General features: G+C 36.9%; 1 protein-coding gene across 1 annotated transcript; it reads left to right on the top strand.

The window, feature by feature from the left end:
• Positions 1 to 4073: 4073 nt before the first annotated feature.
• LOC108706149 (interleukin-8) lies at positions 4074 to 5269 on the top strand. Its single transcript, XM_018242782.2, has 3 exons — positions 4074 to 4236; positions 4403 to 4529; positions 5176 to 5269. The coding sequence occupies exons 1-3, from the start codon at positions 4173 to 4175 to the stop codon at positions 5258 to 5260; spliced, it is 276 nt and encodes a 91-aa protein (XP_018098271.1). The 5' UTR covers positions 4074 to 4172; the 3' UTR covers positions 5261 to 5269.
• The last annotated feature ends 15232 nt before the right edge of the window (positions 5270 to 20501 follow it).

Below are 20501 nucleotides of genomic sequence, written 5' to 3'. Positions count from 1 at the left end.
CTTTGTGCCTTCTATTACATACATTCCATGTCCTTCAATGAAAGGAGAACGAAAGGTGAACTAAAAGTATTGCTGAATAGAAAGGCATCCTTGTATTTAACTTACTGCGCTTTGTTATATGTGTGCACTCTGTAGCAAGCTGCTTCAAGATAGGGAGGCTCTCATTTGGGTGACGTCACCAAAATTAGTCTCTGTCCACTGCCTCGGGCAGCCTTGAGTCTCAGTGCGCGAATGCGTCAATAACAAATCGATCCTCATCGCTACAATGGCTCGCTTGTAGTTAGCTCAGGGCAAGGATCATTCGATCATGCGCACAAGTAAAATGTAGGCTTTGAATGTAGCGTTTACCTAACAAAGATGGCGAGGCATTCGGAGACAAAGGTTGTAAGGTTGCTAAAAACGTAGCGATCGGCTAGAACAGTGTGTGAACTGTTGAAGTGGTTAGTTGTTACCTTTTGTTCTTCTTGAAGCAGCTCCCTAGTGCAGCTCAACAATAGATTGCACAGTCCTAGTGATATTTAAGGCCAATGTCTTATTGCTCACCACAGACTTAAAATTGTGCCATTACCAAACAGGGCGCATGCCACTTATTATTCCATGCTGGACTGGCTAAATGTGGTACCTGCAGTAGACAGAGTAACTACTTTCTTCCATATATAGTAAAGCATCTGCCATGCATACTTCCTGCATATGCCAACTGCCAAGCAACTTTCAGGTGTATGTAAGATGCAGGCCTAATGGGTGACCAGCAGAAGTTATAATCTAACATGGAAAAATTAAATAATATTAAAAATCTGTACATTCTAAATTGTAAAAGTGCAATTATCCATAGCCATTCATCAGATTGTTGAGAAAGGGGTTCCTGTGACTTGAAACATGAGACCAATAAAAATTAGCAGCTAAGTAGTGCATTTTGTGTTTCTCCCTTCATATTTTTTGCATATACCGGGTTCTAATAGGTTCGACCTAGTGAGAATTGAGAATTTGTTTAACATTTACATACGTGCTAGAAATCTGTTTATTGGTAATCATATTGTTAATAGATGGATCAAAACAAATTGATTAGTTTCTGTAGGTAACTGCACTGTAATTGATGTGCTCTGTTTAAAAAACAAAATGCTGTAAATGATGAATGATGTCAATGCAAGCAATGATTTCTATATGTAAAGTGAAAGTAATCAATAATATATTGTGAAAATGTAAGCTGCCAAGAGCTTGCAAAGAGAGAGATTGCTGAGTTAAAAAGAGATTTTTAATGATTCCGTAGCCCAAAACATCACCCTACAGCATAGTATTAATATGCGCAGTTTAAACTCTGCAACTGCAAGAATATACTGCAAGCACAGTGTCTCTAATAACTGCTAGTTTCATGTGACTCTTGAAATCCCTGCTATGCTAAGCCCCTGCAAACTCCTGCCTTATACAGTGTTTTCATGCAAGGAATGTACGCCCTAAAGCCTACGCATAATATAAGAAGAAAATAGCATGTTGCTTCAAGTTAGGAATCTGACAACTCTACACTAGGAATTTGACAGTTCTTGAATGGAAATTGATGTTATAGTATTGTATTTTGTCAATTTCTAAAATCTTAATGAGCTATTGTTCAAAGTCATTGTGTTTTATTTTAAAGATTGAAAGACAGTTGGGATATGGGAGTAAAATACTGTACACACCTGGCAATATCAAACAATGAAAGCTTTCTAAAGGTATGTCCAATACAGTAAACAGTAAAGTATATCAACACCCACATATCAATGCTGCAGTGTATTCTACTGCACCTTGTAAAACTAAATTCTGTGGCTGATAACCACCCATTGGTGTTAGGGTACTTCAAGCTTTCAGTAGTACATACCTTATACAGTATTTATGGTATGTCACCAAAATAACTATTCAGTGGATGAGGGCAAAATGTGGCAACCCTAACTGGGGCGCCCAGCCAGCTTGATCCGGCATAGCACGGGCGACATAAGCTGTTGATAGACCGAGTTGGCAGCTTATTGGGCAGTGTATGGGGCCCTTTTTTAAGATTGATCCTGTTGGATCAAGGACCACATCCTCAGTCCGACCACCTGTATTCGAGTTAACATTTCAAATGGGCAGTCCCTTGCTTTTTTTTAGTGTTTGCATTAATAAATTACATTTCATATTATTTATTATGTCATATTTGAATATTGTTAATTATAAATGCATTTACTTGCAGTAGAAATGTGTAACTTATGGAGTAGTTATTTGTACTTGCAGTGGGACCCATGGTAAATGATCCCTCCCATGTTTTGTTAGAGTTTTGTAAATTAGAGGTTTTTTTTATGCAGTTAGGTGTATCTTCGCTAAAATGTGTGTTAATCACATTAAAAATGCTGAAAAATCGCTGTGTGTAAGTAAGGGTAGGACTTCACGGACAATTTTGTGCAAAAACGCAGGCGTCAAATCGGATGCGACGGATATAAGGTAAGTGAATGCATTGTCGGATGGTGTTGCATCGTTGATCGGATGCGACAGTGCTTTGAGAAAGGCTAGAGTGCTAGCCGAAACGTCAGCTTCTGTTTGCTAAATAAAAACACTTTTATTGGACTAATATGACCTGAGAGTGCTCGCTTTGGTTCTGCATATATAAATACACACACATGCTATAAATGGAATGTATAGCAACTGTGACATATTGCAGTATTTGTGGCACACACATAACAGTTCAGTGTGTATGTATGATCAAATAGTTGTGAATAATTAAATGCAGACTGCTATAGAGAAGTATTCCTACATACTATAACTAGTAATATATATATATATATATATATATATATATATATATATATATATATATACACATACACATGCTATAAATGGCATATATAGCAACTGTGACATATTGCAATATTTGCGGCACACACATAACAGTTCCGATTTTTATGAAGTGACACTTTTCATAGTGAAAATATGCAACTATGTTTAAACATATATAACAAGTGGGATTAAGAAAATAATGTAAACCTTACATCAAATCAGCCATAAGCTATGGGCGTCAAATTTTTTGTCATATGATATGGTGCGTCAAATTTTGTTTGTCGCTCAACAATTTTTTTACCCATTGGAGTCTACAGTATATGGGTGTCATTTATGTAGTTAAATTCAGTGAAAAACTTCGATTATCACCACTCACCAATAAGGGTTAGTCCACACGAGCAGATTTTTTGCAACTTCGGGAGACTTCAGAAAACTAAGCGCCGCGTGTGCTTTAGCGCAGGCGACTTTTCACTATAGTGGACTGGAAGACCAGAAGAAGAGGTGATTAGTCGACAGGCGACTAAATCTCCCCCAATCTACTCGTGTGGACTAGCCCTAAGAGACATTTTGTGCCTTATGCTACCAAAAAAGTCCTCCTCTTTAAACAAAACAGGGATTGTTTGTCCATATATTGTAATATATTTAAGCCGGCCAACTACAGCAAAGTCATCCCTGGTATGGCCAGTCCTACACTCAATGTTTGTCTGATTCATTAAGAATTCCATTGCTTCATTATTCATTTTACACAGGGACTAAGTTTTAGCTGCAACTTACTCGTTTACAAAAACTCCCAAAGTTGGTTGACCTTTTATCGGCCACCACTGGGATCACCTGACTGTAGCTGGAAAGGGTGGGAGCTACAAAATAAAGCTGGCCACTGCTACTGTATAAACTATAACAAACAAGGGAAAGTTGTGCTCGCCAATAATTTTTAAACCATTAGGTGACTCCCTGCAACTCCTGGTACCTTACACCTTTCTCTTAGAGGATCCAGACCACAGAGCTTTTCTTGCAGCCATAAACGTGTTTATTAACATTGAATCAACTTAATAAATTCAATTTATTTAAAGGTTACTTGAAGGTTTACAATAATTGTGACATATACTGCCAATATAGTGGCATGGAGCAGCTGATCCCAAAATACTGTAGCCTTATACATAAAATATGATTCCCCTAACAAAGCAAACTAAGTTTATGTTGCAAGATTCATTTCGCAATAAACTCTTACTTAATTTCGAAGGAATGTTAAAACAGAATCACCAGATGTGTATATACTTGTAAATATGTTCCCCTTTGTAACTGAACATCAGAACTCGTTACAGTGGAACAGCAAAGCACCGAGGGTGAAATTGTGCCGAATATTTGCTTAAAGGAGGTTTTAATATTTTAAAATGAGTACCAAAATCATTGTTGCCAGTCTTGCTTTGTGCCTGCTTTACACTACTCTTACTCAAGGTAGGTTATATGTATTTGTAGTTGATGTTATATAATCCTGCAGGGACTGGTTTAGAGTAAATTATATTTGAATCTGTATCTAAAAATGAATTTACTGTATATTTTACAAATGTAAACCCTTATGGTTCATGGATTTTTCATATGACATGTTTTTATTTTGTTCTAGCTATGACACTGTCAGGAACAGGGCTGAAGCCAAACTGTCAGTGTCTGGAAACTGTCTCTACATTCATCCATCCTCGATTTCGTCAAAACGTGGAGCTTAATTATGAATGTGAAAGTGTAGAGGTTATGTAAATATTGCACTTTAACTATGCATGCTTATTAAAAAGGATAGTGAAAAATGTTATTGGGAACTAATTGCCAGAAGGGATAATGAATAATAACCCCCACTGAGAATATCCTGGAGGACTTCACATTGTGAAGGACCTAATATGGAATGCTGCATGTACTGCATGTAAAATGTACAGCTATTAATCAGAACTGATATATGATCTTCTTCTGGTTGTTTGATAAAAGAAAAGTTATTGTTTGCATTAGAACCACTCATGACAATGTAGGGGCAGGGGTGCTTCAGCTATGACCAAAATGAAACCTTGTTTCAAGTGGCCCTTTACCAAGGGAATTTTTTGTTTAAATTCAAATTTGGCTCTTCTAGTGTGATTATGCTCTTTGTACTAGTGATGACCACCTTGACACAAGTGGTAAGCATGGGGGGGGGGAGCAACCTGTATTGTACAGGTATCATACTAGAAATAGGGTTATACTTACAAGATTGATTAATCTATAGTACATAATGTATATATTGTTAATGATTGTTATGGCTATTCCATGGATTTCTGCTTCTTAGTGTTTCCTTTCATTTAAACAGTGAGATTATTGCAGGTTAATGGTGGTCATATTATTGGATTGATAGACCTTTTTGTCCATTATCTTTAGAATCAATCTTACAACAGAAACACGTGTGTGTGTGGATCCCTCTGCAAAATGGGTAAAAAGGATGATCCAGAATATATCAGAATAGAATATCAGGTAGAGTATTATCTACATGATAAGTAGACCTGTCATATATATTGTCTTATATTATCAGCCTAGTGCAGATCTCAAGAATAAATGACATTATCGTATGATATGACCTAAATATTTTACCAGTTGTTGGTCAGGGAAAGACAGAAAACAAAACAGTAAACTCATCAGGAAATTTCCACAAAAACAAGGATGAAGGCAACACCATGCAGACACCTATCCCATTTTTTTGAGGTGGTGCTCAGTGTAGGGCATTTCCAAATGTCAGTGAATGGGGGCAGTGAGCAACTTTAACCATCTGAAAAACACCCAGGACACACATATGGCAAAATTTAATATTAGTCACTAGTTCCCACTAGTCACTTTTTCTCCCATTGAAGTCTACGGGGCGTCATTTTAAAAGCGAAACTTGGCAAAAATTTGGCTCATCACTAATATTAACATCTTCAGATAGTTCAAGGGACCTCTGCCATTGACTTCTACATGGACTTGGCAGGTTTTAGGTGGAGGATAGTCGAATTAGAGGTGTAATAAATCTCACATTCTAATTTATATTCAAGTTGGTGGTTTTAAATTCAAATTTGTGAGTTCTGACCAAAACAAAATTTTAATTTACCATTTGAACCTTAGTAAATCTGCCCGAGTGTAGGCCAGGGCACTAGATGAGCATTGACAGAAGCACAGAGGAATTTCAACTGCCACTATTTTCCTCTCAATGACAATGCTGATGAAACCACATGTGCTATAGAGCAAAAGCGAGTGGACGTTTTTCACAAGAACACTGCACCAGCTGAATGAACAGAATAAGATTACTTTGACAGTATACCATTTATCTTTTTGTGGAAGCTTGGAGTGAGGGTTTCATGAGTGATAGAGATGTGACTGAATATCAAAGGGAAACTCATGGCAAGAACACAAATGATTGCCTTGCAATTGTGCCATGTGACTACTATTTTTACCTAAACCCAACAACACAATCAGCAGGAATAAACTATTATAATAGTGTACACAGTATAAGCTACAGGTTAGGGACCCCCTTATACAGAATGCTCGGGACCTGGGGATTTCCAGATAATGGATCTTTCTGTAATTTGGATCTTCATACCTTAAGTCTACTAGAAAATTCTAAATATAAAGTAATAAATATATTTCAATAAACCCAATAGGCTTGTTTGCTTCCAATAAAAATTAACTATACAGTATCTTAGTTGGGATCAAGTACAAGGTACTGTTTTATTATTACAGAAAAAAAGGAAATCATTTCTAAACATTTGGATTATTTGGATAAAATGGAGTCTATGGGAGACAGACATCTCATAATAAGAAACTTTCTGGATACGGGTTTCTGGATAACCAATCCCATTCCTGTACAAAAATTGCTTTACTTTACAAAAAAATGGTTGTGAGGGCTTCCTCATCATGGTCCATGAATCCAAAATATATTAATAATAATATTAATAATCATATTTTTCTTTTTTTATTGTAGGAAAGAAAGATAAATACAGCAAAGAAGAAAAGCTTGTCATCTAAAGAAGAAGACACAAATGCTGGAATTATCTTCTGTTTACACAAGAATGCAAGTACAAGAGGACAAGCCATTGTTTTGCCTTATTATCCCGCTTTCACTTTATTTCATCATGGTCTTCATGCTGTAGCAGAGCTAACAACAGAAAATTGCAGCTTTTACTTTTAGACAGATCGCCTGTGGCACATTTATTTTTTACATAAAGTTGTGTATGTATTACTGCAAATACATTTTCCTTAACCACTTGCTAAACTGCTTTACTATTCAATAACATATATATAAATAAAATCCAGCTGCAATATATATTTTAGTTGCCCATTGTAGTTTTAATGGCGCTACACGATATGCCAAATGCAAAGCTTGTGGATGGTAATAGTCAGTATTTTCTAGGAGGAGTATTGGTTGGGAGGAATATTTTCATTTTACCTGACCACAACTCTAGCTAGGTAAAAGGATGTGGGGATCTGAGATAGGACTGGGGCACATATTCATTTTTAAATGGCCCCAACACTATTTGGGTAAAGGGGTTTAGGGTAATAGGATGGACTTGATACATCAGTGGCTTAACTATAGAGGTAGCAGACCTCAAAGGGGGGGGGGGCATGGGGAAAAAGGAGGAACAGACCACAGCATATGCTTCCTCTATAGTGTTCAAATGGCCTCCCCACCGCTCTTCTTATTTTAATTGACACACACACGCCTGAGCATGCATGCGTCTTGATACTCCCCTGTACTACATAATTATTTATAACACAATTAGAACATTATATAAAGCCATATTGGTGGAAAAACATTCATATTGTATGAATTGAATGTTACATTCTTTTTAGATAATTTATTGAATGTTAATCCAGATTAAGGAAAGATCCCTTATCTGGAAAATCCCAAAGCATTCCCAATAAGAAATCCTATACCTATACAAGCAAATGGCATAACCCTGCTTGTCCAGTCTTCGGGGCAAATTCACTAACCGGCGAAAATTTACACTTCGCCAGGCGTAAATTCGCCTGGACAACGCTAATTCACGAGGATCCGAAGTTGCGCACAGGGTACCGAACACTGGCGAAATTAGGCTCAGAAGTTCGAAGTTACGCTAGTGTTGGCTAATTTGTATACGGCGTGCAGTTAAAGTACAATGGCCGTATATGCTGCAGCAAATACATTACACAAGGCCAGGGAACCTTAATAAAATTATGTTAAGTTGTTATAATGCCCTACACGTGTGTCCACAGTATAGTTTAGGTGCCATATTTTAGCAAATATCGGGGGGAAGGAGGGTACCCCCAAAAAAATGTATGATCACTTTCACCCTTTAAATATGAAAAAACGCCAGCCTGGTCTGAGGTGTCAAAGGCAAGTCTGGCGATAAAGGTAACGGTCATTAAAATCAAAAACCTAGGAAATTTGTGTAGTAATGCTCTGTCGCCAAACCGAAAATTCGGCTAGCGTTAGAGTGCGAAGTTGCGCCAGAGTCTATCTCCTTGGCGAAATTACGCCAGCTACCGTTAGTAAATTGGCGAAGTACCGAAATGACGTCATGCTGGGGAATTTTCACCAGCGTTAGCCACTTCGCCCTTTAGTAAATTTCCCCTTAGAGAGCCTATTCAGGTCTAGATCACTATACAGTGTGTATATATATATATATATATATATATATATATATATATACATACACAATATGTTAATGTAAATAAGCAGTCCTACATTCTAGCAGGTGGTTATTTAAGCCAATCTGTGGCTAAAAACAATGTTATTTAAAGGAATACTGTCATGTGAAAATATATTTTTTTAAATGTACCAGTTAATAGTGCTGAACTGAACTGAACTGAAATCTGTTTTTCAAAAGAGCAAACAGATTTTTTTGTATTTAATTTTGAAATCTGACATGGGGCTAGACATATTGCCAGTTTCCCAGGTGCCCTCAGTCATGTGACTTGTGCTCTGATAAACTTCATTTACTCATTGCTGCTGCACTGCAAGTTGGAGTGACATCACCTCCTTCCTTCCCCCACCCAGCAGCCCATCATCAGAACAATGGGAAAGTAACCAAATAACAGCTCCCTGGTGGATATAAGAACATCAATCAATAGTAAAATTCCATGCTTCAATATAGCTGACTTCTTTCACCTTAATTCTGATTCTTCATATATATTAAGTAGGAGAAACAATAGCCTGTCAGAAATCAGTTCCATAGTGCAACACTGACTCTTTCTGAAAGAACATGACCACGCAAAATGACCTGAGATGCCTGTCTGCACACCAATATTACAACAAAAAATACACTTGTTCAGTTAGGAATGAAATTTTACATGGTAGAGTGAATTATTTGCAGTGAAAACAGTGTCATTTAGAAATAAAAACTACACCATAAAGATCACCATAGAATCCCTTTAAGAGCCCCTTTTGTTCCTCCTGGGTCATTGATGGAATGATGCAGTAGGCTTAGTTTGCTAGTGTTTGAAACTCGAGTTATGGAGGTTATAAACTCACATGAATTTGAAATTTGAATATTGATAAATGTGCCTCTTAATGTTTCCTTAATGTTTTCAGAGATACATACCATAGAAGCTGTAGATCATCTCTGCAAAAACTCTCTCAGTTCTCTCCTCTGTTATGTGATTAGGGACACACTATGTGTAAGAGATGCAGGCTGCCGAATAAGAAAGTTCAGGACTGAATCTGCACTGAGCATGTCCTCTCTCTCCTGCTTCATTTAGAAATTAAGCATAAACCAATCTGAAAATTTATTAAAACAATTTACATTAACCAGATTGGAATTACACCAACATCTTAATACTCAAACCAAACGAATACTGTCAAAGATAGGCCAAAATCATTTTTGAACATGGAACCAAAACAAGGAAAACTACTTGCAAGGGCCTTGAAAAGCAAACGACTATTTTCTCATTTCAGACAAATTAAATATGCTCAAGGTAAAATGCACCGGTCATCAAAAAAGATAGTTGATGTATTCAAGACATATGGTCAGAAAATGGTAAAATGCTCCTGGAAAAGATTAAAAATTATTTGACCTCTAATGTAATCTCTAATATCCAAGACCTTTATAAAACAGATCTAATGGAACCCATCACAGTGTACTTCACTGTGATGGGTTCCACTAGTTCTTGCTAGTCCACATTTCACTTATTCCACAGCCAGATAAAGATTATTCTCTATGTGGGAACTACAGACCAATCTCTTTGCTAAATTAAGATTTGAAATTAAGCATAAACCAATCTGAAAATTTATTAAAACAATTTACATTAACCAGATTGGAATTACACCAACATCTTAATACTCAAACCAAACGAATACTGTCAAAGATAGGCCAAAATCATTTTTGAACATGGAACCAAAACAAGGAAAACTACTTGCAAGGGCCTTGAAAAGCAAACGACTATTTTCTCATTTCAGACAAATTAAATATGCTCAAGGTAAAATGCACCGGTCATCAAAAAAGATAGTTGATGTATTCAAGACATATGGTCAGAAAATGGTAAAATGCTCCTGGAAAAGATTAAAAATTATTTGACCTCTAATGTAATCTCTAATATCCAAGACCTTTATAAAACAGATCTAATGGAACCCATCACAGTGTACTTCACTGTGATGGGTTCCACTAGTTCTTGCTAGTCCACATTTCACTTATTCCACAGCCAGATAAAGATTATTCTCTATGTGGGAACTACAGACCAATCTCTTTGCTAAATTAAGATTTGATGATATTTACTAAAATAGTTAGTAAAATATTAGCACACATATTGAACCAATTCTCCCCCATTGTATCCATAGAGATCAAGTGGGATGTGTGCAAGAGAGGGAAGCAAAATAAAATACTATTAAAGTAATTAACTGGATTCTGTGAAATACTTAACAGAAAATGCATTCTCTGCTTCTATCCAATGAGAAAGAGAAGGTGTTTGATTGTGTCAATTAGGACTTTCTGGGTCTAGCCCTATTAGCAATGGGAGTGCCATTTAAAGAGAAAATATGGAGCTATACACCATTCCATCAGTACGGGTGAATGGAATATATCCCATAACGGGATGAGGCAAGGATGCCCGCTTTTTCCTCTACTTACTATATGTGAACTGTATGGAATACCTTCTAGTAACAACACGCAAAAATGTAGATAAGAATTACACACAGCTGCTCAAGATTATAAATTGGCAGTTTTTGCCTTCTTTTAGTGTCCAATCCTGTCATAGCTCAACCAAATATTATAAAAGAACTCTCCACATATGGTCAGGTATCCAATTCCAAAATTAATATGGTAAAATCAGTATCAATATTGAATATGGTATTAATAAGTCTCCCCCCAGAAATTAAAAAGCAAATACAAATCTCCTGCCCATTTAAATGGTACGAAATTTAAATATTTAGGGATCCAGATCTCGGAAGACCCCCAAAAACTCTTCGAGCTTAACTATGTCCCTCTTCTTTTTTTTTTAAAGGCGTTATTATCAAATGGTGAACTTTCACTATCACCCTTTGATACGCCTTTAAAAATCCCATAGAAAGGTTTTCACTCTGCAGACTGTGGAGATCTCTAACTTCACTCTTTGATAAGAGACCAACAAGTGCAAAATGTTTTACAGCTAAAAGGTACTCAGGCCAGGCCAATTTTGAAAAAATGATGTACATTAGCAACCCCAATGAGACATGCTATCATTAATATATAAAATACTTGTTGAAAGAAAATACCCTCTCTATCCATCCTTTACTACAATCTGGGAAAAGGAATTGAACATTACACGACGAGGAATGGAAGAAAATCTTTAAAATGGTAAATATATGACCTTTTAGTAATAGATCACAGGAATCTTTCTACAAACTACTGTTATGATGGTACAGAACACCAAAGGTTCTTAAAAAGATGGGGGTTGATGAATAATTATGCATGCTGGAGATGTGATAAAGACCCGGGCACACTGGAGCACATATGGCTAACATGTTCCCTACTTCACTCCTATTGGACTTAAGTTTTTGACACTTGCTCTATTGTTATTTAAGAACAGGTAACTAGAAATTCCCTAGCTATACTACTTTCTCAAAAAAAAAGGAACTGTTATCATATAGTAGCCAAAGAACAGATTCCCTTGTTATGGAGGAATAAAATGACACCAAGTACAGAAAGATGGTTCCAAACCATGAATAATATCTGCCTAATGGAAGAACTCTCTAAATGATAAATACACAAATTATATAGCCATTTGGCTGCCTTGGAGAGACTATATATTCAATACAACCCAATAGAATTAATGTATAACCCAATAAGGATTCTCTAATCATGTATTAACACATACATTAAAAATCAGAAACTGAAAAATAAAAAGATCTCCTCTGCACCTAATATGAAAACAAAAAAGAGAAAATGTTATACCACACATTTATAAGCGATAACAATATGTTATACTAACAATTTACTTTGAGTTGTAACCATTAGAGGGAAATATAACGATGTTACTTACTAAACAAATCTTATCTTATGAATGCTGTTAAAAGAAAAAATCACCTAAGTAACTACAATGTACACTGTAAAGAATTGCTGTACCTTGTTTGATAAAGCAGATTTTTTTTTTAATTATAAAGGCAATTAGTCATGAGCTTTGGTTTTATTTCTTTCACAAAATAAAAATTAAATTAAAGGACCAAAAAACTTAAACTGATGTAAACTTGCTCAAAATACCTCTCTGGATATTTCAATTGATATTCATTGTGTATATATATATATATATATTGCACAGTGGACACCACTACTACCATGCATCTATGGCAACCCTCCCATCCCACCTGCCCCTTGCTTACATTTGCAGCAGAACAGCCCCCTACTGTCATTTTAGTCAAGTGCTGCGCTACTGTCTGTAAAATTCTGGCCCTGTACTTGCAGAATTGCATATGTACATTGTTATCACATATGCTGCTATTGCACATATGATAGTTGTGCTCACCACTAATTTTTTAAAGCATTAAGCGGAGGTGCCAATGACAAATACAAAAGGTCCTCTGCACTTAATCCATTATCACTACGTATATTCAGGACATTGAAACATTTTGTGCCTTAAGCTACTAAAGATGCCTTACCCTTTGAACAAAACAGGGATTGTTTGTCCATATGTTGCAATATATTTAAGATGACCAACTACGTCAAAGTCATCCTCAGTGTGGCCAGTTCCTACACATGCTGCTTATTATTTGAGTTTTGTGGTCACAACCTCATTGCTCCTCTGCTTAATGTTTGTAAAAATTAGTGGTGCGCCCAACTTTCCCTTGTTTGTTATAATTTATACAGGAGCAGTGGCCAGCTCCCACCCTTCCCAACTATAGTCAGGTGATCCCACTGGTGGCCAGTAAAAGGCAACCAAGTTTGAGAGTTTTACTTTGAAAGCAGCAAGTAAGTTGCGGGTAAAACGTAGTCCCTTTATAAAATGTATAATGAAGCAATTGAATTCTTAATGAATCAGATGCAAGTTGAATGTAGGATCTGGTCACAGCAGGGATGACTTATACGTAGTTGGCCAGTTTAAACGCCATCTTAAATATATTGCAATATATGGACAAACAATCCCTGTTTTGTTTAAAGAGTAAGGCATTTTTAGTAGCTTAAGGCACAACATGTTTTGAAAAATAAACATAATTTTAAGCAACTTTGCAATATACATCAATTAAAAAATATGCAGACTTTTCTTGATTTTTAATGGTTTCTGACAGTTCCCTAAGCCTAGCCCCCTGCTCTTCTGCTGATCTTTCTGACTGCTTTGCTGAGCTAGCTGACCACTGTTACTATGTATCAACAGCCAGCTGAAACTTAATTAAAATAAGAGGATTTTTGGCAGAAAGCCCAAAACACTCAGCAGCTGCACTTAGATACATTATATACATTAGTAACAATTTAAGATATAGAAATAAACTATTTTAACTAATAAGATAAGCAAGTCTCTTGGGGAAACTGAGACACAGCAGAAGGGCAATTGTACCTTCATTAGCAAAACTGCTATAACATATAAAACATAAAACTCCCAGAAATGTATTAGAAATTTCACAACCTGCTAAAGTTTGTAAAATGGACATGGTAGTTAGGGAGGTGTGGCCATAAAATGGGTGTGGTCAATTTTTTTGTCACCCTGCACCCTGCAGATCTTTTTTCCCTTTATTAAAATATGCTTCTGTGCCAGCCCAAGGCAACCAAAGCCCTTTAGCATTGAAGATCTGTAACACTGATTATGCCCCAGTATCTCGCCATCTTCTTTTCTGCTGATTCCCTGGACATGCTCTGGGTTGCTGTCAGTTACCTGGGCTTAGGGACCAACTCACAAAATAAAGTATATAATATAGTAATAGCATTGGTGATGAGGGAATGGGGCCTGCTAATGGAAGTGGCCCCTGTGACAGCAGGGGCAATAGCTGCATCAGCAGGATATACAAGTATGTTGCTCATTGGGGGGAGGCAGGGGGTCATAGAAAATTAGCACTGCATCACTTAATAAATGTATATTGTTACCTTGTTGATAAATTAGTCATTATTTTTATTTGGGACCAAATTAACCTACCTGTATATTTATGAGCAGAAACCCTCCAAGGCATGAGGAGGAACATACTGTACAAACGTCTCACAGATTCTGTGAGAGGTTCTAGTCCTTTTTTGAGTTCTATGAAATATTTGGTTATGGTTGCATATTTCATTACAAGGACACAAATAAGTAACGTGCATGCCTCTTCCTATTATTTCCTGAGTGAGAGTTAAAGCACCTTTTTTTGGCTATGCCATGTTTGTAGCATGAGGCTTTAAATGAATTGACTTTTTGGAAGCCTTTTAGTGATGCCTAGTGGATGAAAATTGTTTTGTCTTCGTAAACTATTCCTACAGTATCTGTATTTAAAGATCTGTGGCAAAATTTCCATTTTCCGTAGCAATCTGCACATCAAGAAAATTAAAACTTGTCGGTCCTCTGTCCATCATAAATGTGTTGGCATTATGAACAACAATATATAATGGGAAAAATAATAATAAATATATTAGAAATTCATCAAAAAGTTGTTGCCACCCTTGTTTTTCAACCTATGATTTCATCCAGATTTCTTTCCCATATTTTAATATGTTGACATACATTAGTATGTCATAGAATATATTCATGTTTAAAGCTGTGTATGAATATGTTGGCGTTAACAACTGCCATGTTGTCACTCATACTTGTACATCAGACATGTAAGTATAACTCAGATCCAAGCCTAAAAAATGATTTCCTATGTGGCATTCCTTGATTCGGGGGCAACCAAAACTAACTGTGAAGGGGCTGTAAATGCCCCACTGAAAATATCTGTGCTGTGATCATTCAATGCATACCCCCCATCCGCATCAGAGCACTGATATATATATATATATATATATATATATATATATTGTCTTCCAGTCTCTTTGGAGTCTTCCAGTCTCTCCCAAGTAGTGGAGGGTTCCTCTTGAAGCGAAAGGCGGTTATAGGCTGAAGCATGAGCCGTGACCGGAACCTTGGCATTTGTTCTGGGTTTTGGGATACCATAAGTGCCAGAAGATTCACTAATGTGAGACAGGCCTTCCGTTTCCTAGGTGTTAACCGGGGTTTCTTTGTAACCTCTCAGACTATTACACGCCTTGCAGTTGAAGTTATTGTTGTTGGACCAGTTCTGGGTACGGTAACAACACACAAGGAAATAAATGGTCGCTATCCCCTTGATCAGATAAGCCTGGTACACAATATTAGAGGATCCGGCAACCTCACAATCAGTATGGGAAGGAAATATTGGCACACAAGGCATCCAAGTTGCTGGGAGTACCCTGCCAGTTTATTGTGCGGAAATTCAATGTTTCCGGGACATGCCCCTTTGTCAAGGGTAACAACAGCCTTGAATTTCCTCCATTTGTACACAATCTGACTGTTGATTGGTGGAGTCCAAACTCTTTAGAGATAGTCTTGTAACTTTTTCCAGCTTTATGGGCATCAACAACCAGTGGCGTAACTAGATGTTATTGGGCCCCACAGCAAATGAATTTTAGAGCCCCCCAAATAAGCAGAGGTTGTCCTGTTTAAATAATACATATTAAAATGGCTCATTAATTAGGGCTTCATGGGCCCCCTATACCTCCTGCCTCCCCCCTGCAGGGTCTGCTTCCTCTGTAGCTATGCCCATGTCAACAACTCTTTTCCTGAGGTCATGTAATATTACCTGGGGGGGGTGGCACTGACTGATTGGTTGTTAACCCTGGCCTGTGTTGTATGTATTAGTGATCAGGCTTTGCTGGATCTATGTTAAATAAAACAGGGTCTCCCACTCACACCTGATTTTTATCCCAGTGACTGAAAACACCAGCCATTGATTTCACCTTCAAATTATATGATAATCCAAAGGATTAATTTACTTTTGCCACATCCAAATATGTATTGGATAATCTTTTTTACAATATTCATATAAAAACCAGAAAATTTTAAAGGGTTCACATACTTTGAAGCACCACTTTGTGTACATACAGTTTATTTATGTAGGGACCCATAGGGTTAAATGCCCTTATGCCTTCCTCCTTTCCCTAGTTGCTGGGCAAAAGCCCATTATCTAGTTATATTTACATATCCAGTGTTATTGGCCAAGAGGTGTAATGACCACTTCCTACCACGCTTCCACCATATAGTGGTCAACCGGCTGGGTACCTGTATTTGCAAAGAAATGTTCAATCTCTTTATCTTTCCTCATTTGTGGGGTGCGCTATGCAGTCACTGAGGTGTTAAGGCGGTTTTGTATCCTCATTTCTTTCTCTTTATATTGTAAAAGCTTATAGTAGGCCTTCTCTGGGATGGAGCTCCCTTTTGGTGCGTCTGCTCACGTTGGCATCTAGTCACCCCCCCCCCCCACTAGTGTACTTTCATCTGACACAGTTGCCGCTGATGCATGAAAATTGACACAGTTGTTCTTACATTTTGAAGTGAATTGGATACAATTATTGAAAATGTTTCAAATCTGAAAGACTTCATTTCTGCGTTTAGAGTGAGAGTGACATGTGCCCAAATTCCTTTACTGCATTTGCGCTACTCCTATTGAGCAGGCCGCTGTATGAACCTGGAATTCCACCTGGTTCAGAGGATGCAGTAGCTTCAAGGTTCCCCTATGTAAATAAGTGCAATAGTGCTTTATCTGGAGCAATGGTATTTGCATTTGCAAATGTGGTGCAGTAAATGAATGACCCCTTATATATTGGTTGTTATGTTTTTTATCACAGTAACCTTCTAGGCTTATATTCTGAAATATAACCTATTTCTCTAATTACAGCTAGCTATTGCACGTGTCATGCATATTATCCTACTAACAGCTCATCTCCTTGTTATAGACAATTGCTGTCACATATTTATGAAAGGCAATTTTCTTTTACCATTAATTGCACTTATAGCATTTATCTTCTAGCCAAAGTTGAAAGAACAACAATGAACATGCATCGCATTGCCATAGGTAAATACACAGTGAGCCTCTTCTACATACTGTATATTTGCAGATCCTTCAGCAACACTAAGAACCGGAATTGCGCATCAGTTATCCTGAGTACAACACTTAGGGCCCATTCACTAAGTTCGGGTGGAGGAATAGAATAAAAAATACTTTGAATTTCGAAGTGTTCGACCATCAAATGGGCTACTTCGACCTTCGACTATGACTTCGAATCGAATGATTCGAACTAAAAATCGTTTGACTATTCGACCATTCGATAGTCGAAGTACTGTCTCTTTAAAAAAAAAACTTCGACCCCCTAGTTCGCCACCTAAAAGCTACCGAAGTCCATGTTAGCCTATGGGGAAGGTCCCCATAGGCTTTCCAAGTTTTTTCTGATCAAAGGATAATCCTTCGATCGATGGATTAAAATCCTTCGATCGAACGATTATTCCTTCGATCGTTCGATCGAACGAATTGCGCAAAATCCTTCGACTTCGATATTCGAAGTCAAAGGATTTTATTTCGGCAGTCAAATATCGAGGGTTAATTAACCCTCGATATTCGACCCTTAATACATCTGCCCCTTATACGTGTACAAATTACATGAAAGTTAAAGATTGTAGCCAGACCCTGGGTAGTCATGTGCTATTGCACTGCTGCCTGTGGTCAAATTAAATATCCTTTCTATCCTATCCATTTGAAATCAACTAATATATACTGTAAATGGGTCAATGAATTGTGTCTCTATGATTTATTCTATGCATATACACAATGAATGATTAATGATTGAAAACACAGAATGTATTTAATTATTTATTTGAAATATACAAATATACAAATTACAAATGTATTGGACAATAAAGCATAAACAAAGCATTAAAATGTTGCTGAAGAATAGAGAGAAGCGCCTTCCAAATCTTGGTTCCTTTTACCAACGATATTTCATGATCACCACGTTCATGGCACAGAAGATCACGATCACTGAAAAATATATAAACTTCACTGAATCATAAACTTCGCTGGCTGGATAATATTTGCTTGCTGGGAGCTATAAGTTGCTTTAGGAATATAAGATGGTGCTTTGCTGTATGGCAGTGATCCCCAACCAGTAGCTCGTGAGCAACATGTTGCTCTCAAACCCTTTGGATGTTGCTCCCAGTGGGCCTCAAACAGGTGCTTATTTTTGAATTTCAGGCTTGGAGGCAAGTTTTAGTTGCATTAAAACCAGTTGCACTGCCAAACAGAGCCTCAATGTAGGTTGACAATCCACATAGGGGCTACCAAATGGCCAACCATAACCCTTATTTGGCACCCCAGGAACATCTTTCATGCTAGTATTGCTCCCCAACTCCTTTTACTTCTGAATGTTGCTCATGGGTTCTAAATGTTGGGGATCCCTGCTGTATGGGATATCATACAGTTTTAGGACTCTTTCTTTTCCTTCCATTCCTGATCTGTTTGGTACCAATGTATTATCTCCTTTGTTGTCCATTCTTGGTATCTGCAATAATTAAAAAGAAAAATTTGTTGGCAACATATACTGTATACCGAGCTTTCCCAAAATAATTAATATTAATTAATTGATACACTATTTACTGTAGTATTTACAATAGTAATAGTAAATTACTGTAAGTGCTGATTATTTGACAATCTTACCTTGAATAAGCATGATCTGTCTATTGTAATCCTCTTTTTGGCTTCTGGTTGGCTGTTAATTGGCTTTTGAGCACTTGAACTTGCTGTGGGGAAAGTAGATGGTGTCTTGCTAGTTGTAATTTCAGAAAATGGCCTTTTAAGGCCCTTTCTTTGACTTTCCTCCTTTTTGTTCTGTACCATTAATTCTTCTTTCTTCACGTCAGTTTTTTTGGAAATTTGCTATGATAGAATAAATGTCAGTTACTTAAACATAACAAAATTCGTAGCAGCATTTAACATTAGTTCCCCAGCAATATTCTTGAATTGCAATAAAAACTTGATGCAAATATTAATGAGTCCATAAAGCTCTGAATGTATTTTTTAATATTAGTGTTTATTATAGTTTAACAAAGTGATTTAATGGATAATAATCAAGTTTCCAAGATTGCTGTATTTCCCCACCTTGCAGTTAAAAACAAAAACTCATCTGTAGTGATTCCGTGTTTCACCGTAAGGGAATTCATTTGTGAAACTGTGGCGATAATTCGCTGGCGAAAAATTTGCTGTATCAAAAAAAATTGACGTGTGTCTACATTGGCTCGCGCATCAAAACTATTCAGACGCCCATTGACTTTAATGCATTTTGACCAAATAGTCGTGTGTACAAAAATTGTCGATCCCGGTAAAATTGACCGCATCAAAATTGACGCACGTCAAAATGATTTTGATGCCAACTAACTTCAATACGTTTCGCAAATTTTTCACCGTTTTGCAAACGGCACAGATTCGCCCATCACTACCCAGCTCCAGAGTATGTGGAAGTGGTTATTGTTTCAAACAAAAAGTCAACATTACCTTTAACGTAGTGTCAGTCCCAATGCTTGCTGATTTGATTATCATTGGCTTTTGTACATTCAAAGTAGCTTGTGTGGAAGAAGATGGTTCTTTTCTTCTCTGGTCATTACTAGATCTTTAAAACAGCAAAGAATAAAAAATAAGTAGTTTGTCAATTTTTAAAATTGTATGTTATCCAGAAAGCTTAGAATTACAGGAAAGGCCATCTCCCATAGACTCCATTGTAATTATATAATTCAAATTTTAAAAAAAATCATTTTCATTTTCTATGTAATCATAAAACAGAACCTTGTATGTGATCCCGACTAATATGTAATTAATCCGTTTTGGTGGCAAACCAATTCTATTGGGTTTAATTAATGTTTAAATGATTTTAGTAGACTTAAGGAACATCCACATAACAGAAACCCCAGGTCCCAAGCATTCTGGATAAAATGTCCCATATCTGTATATCCTCTCTAGAGGGAACAGAGAAAAAAATGCACATACCTGATATAGAACAACAGGTAGGCCTGCTGCCTCAAAACTGTTATTTTGTCCACAAGGGTCACAGATTGATTGTTCATGTTGTACCATTTGCCATTTGGAGCCTGTAACAGATACAGATAAATATCTTTATATCCTTCAGATACAATTTAAGTGGTACAGGTTTTAGCATTTGCTGGCATTTGACATTTGAGTACAGATACATTACTATTTACAATCTAACATCTTACCTTCACATAACAGTAATAATGTCCACTGTTGCAAGTCGTCCCAGCATGAACAAGTA

The sequence above is a fragment of the Xenopus laevis genome, chromosome 1S (assembly GCF_017654675.1).
Source record: "Xenopus laevis strain J_2021 chromosome 1S, Xenopus_laevis_v10.1, whole genome shotgun sequence".
Lineage (NCBI taxonomy): Eukaryota > Metazoa > Chordata > Amphibia > Anura > Pipidae > Xenopus > Xenopus laevis.
This window is presented reverse-complemented; position numbering and strand designations above follow the sequence as displayed.

Coding starts and splice junctions, on each gene's coding strand:
- LOC108706149 (XM_018242782.2), top strand. CDS start 4,173: ATGAGTACCAAAATCATTGTTGCCAGTCTTGCTTTGTGCCTGCTTTAC. Junction 4,237..4,402: donor TTACACTACTCTTACTCAAG/GTAGGTTATATG, acceptor ATTTTGTTCTAG/CTATGACACTGTCAGGAACA. Junction 4,530..5,175: donor TGTGAAAGTGTAGAGGTTAT/GTAAATATTGCA, acceptor CATTATCTTTAG/AATCAATCTTACAACAGAAA.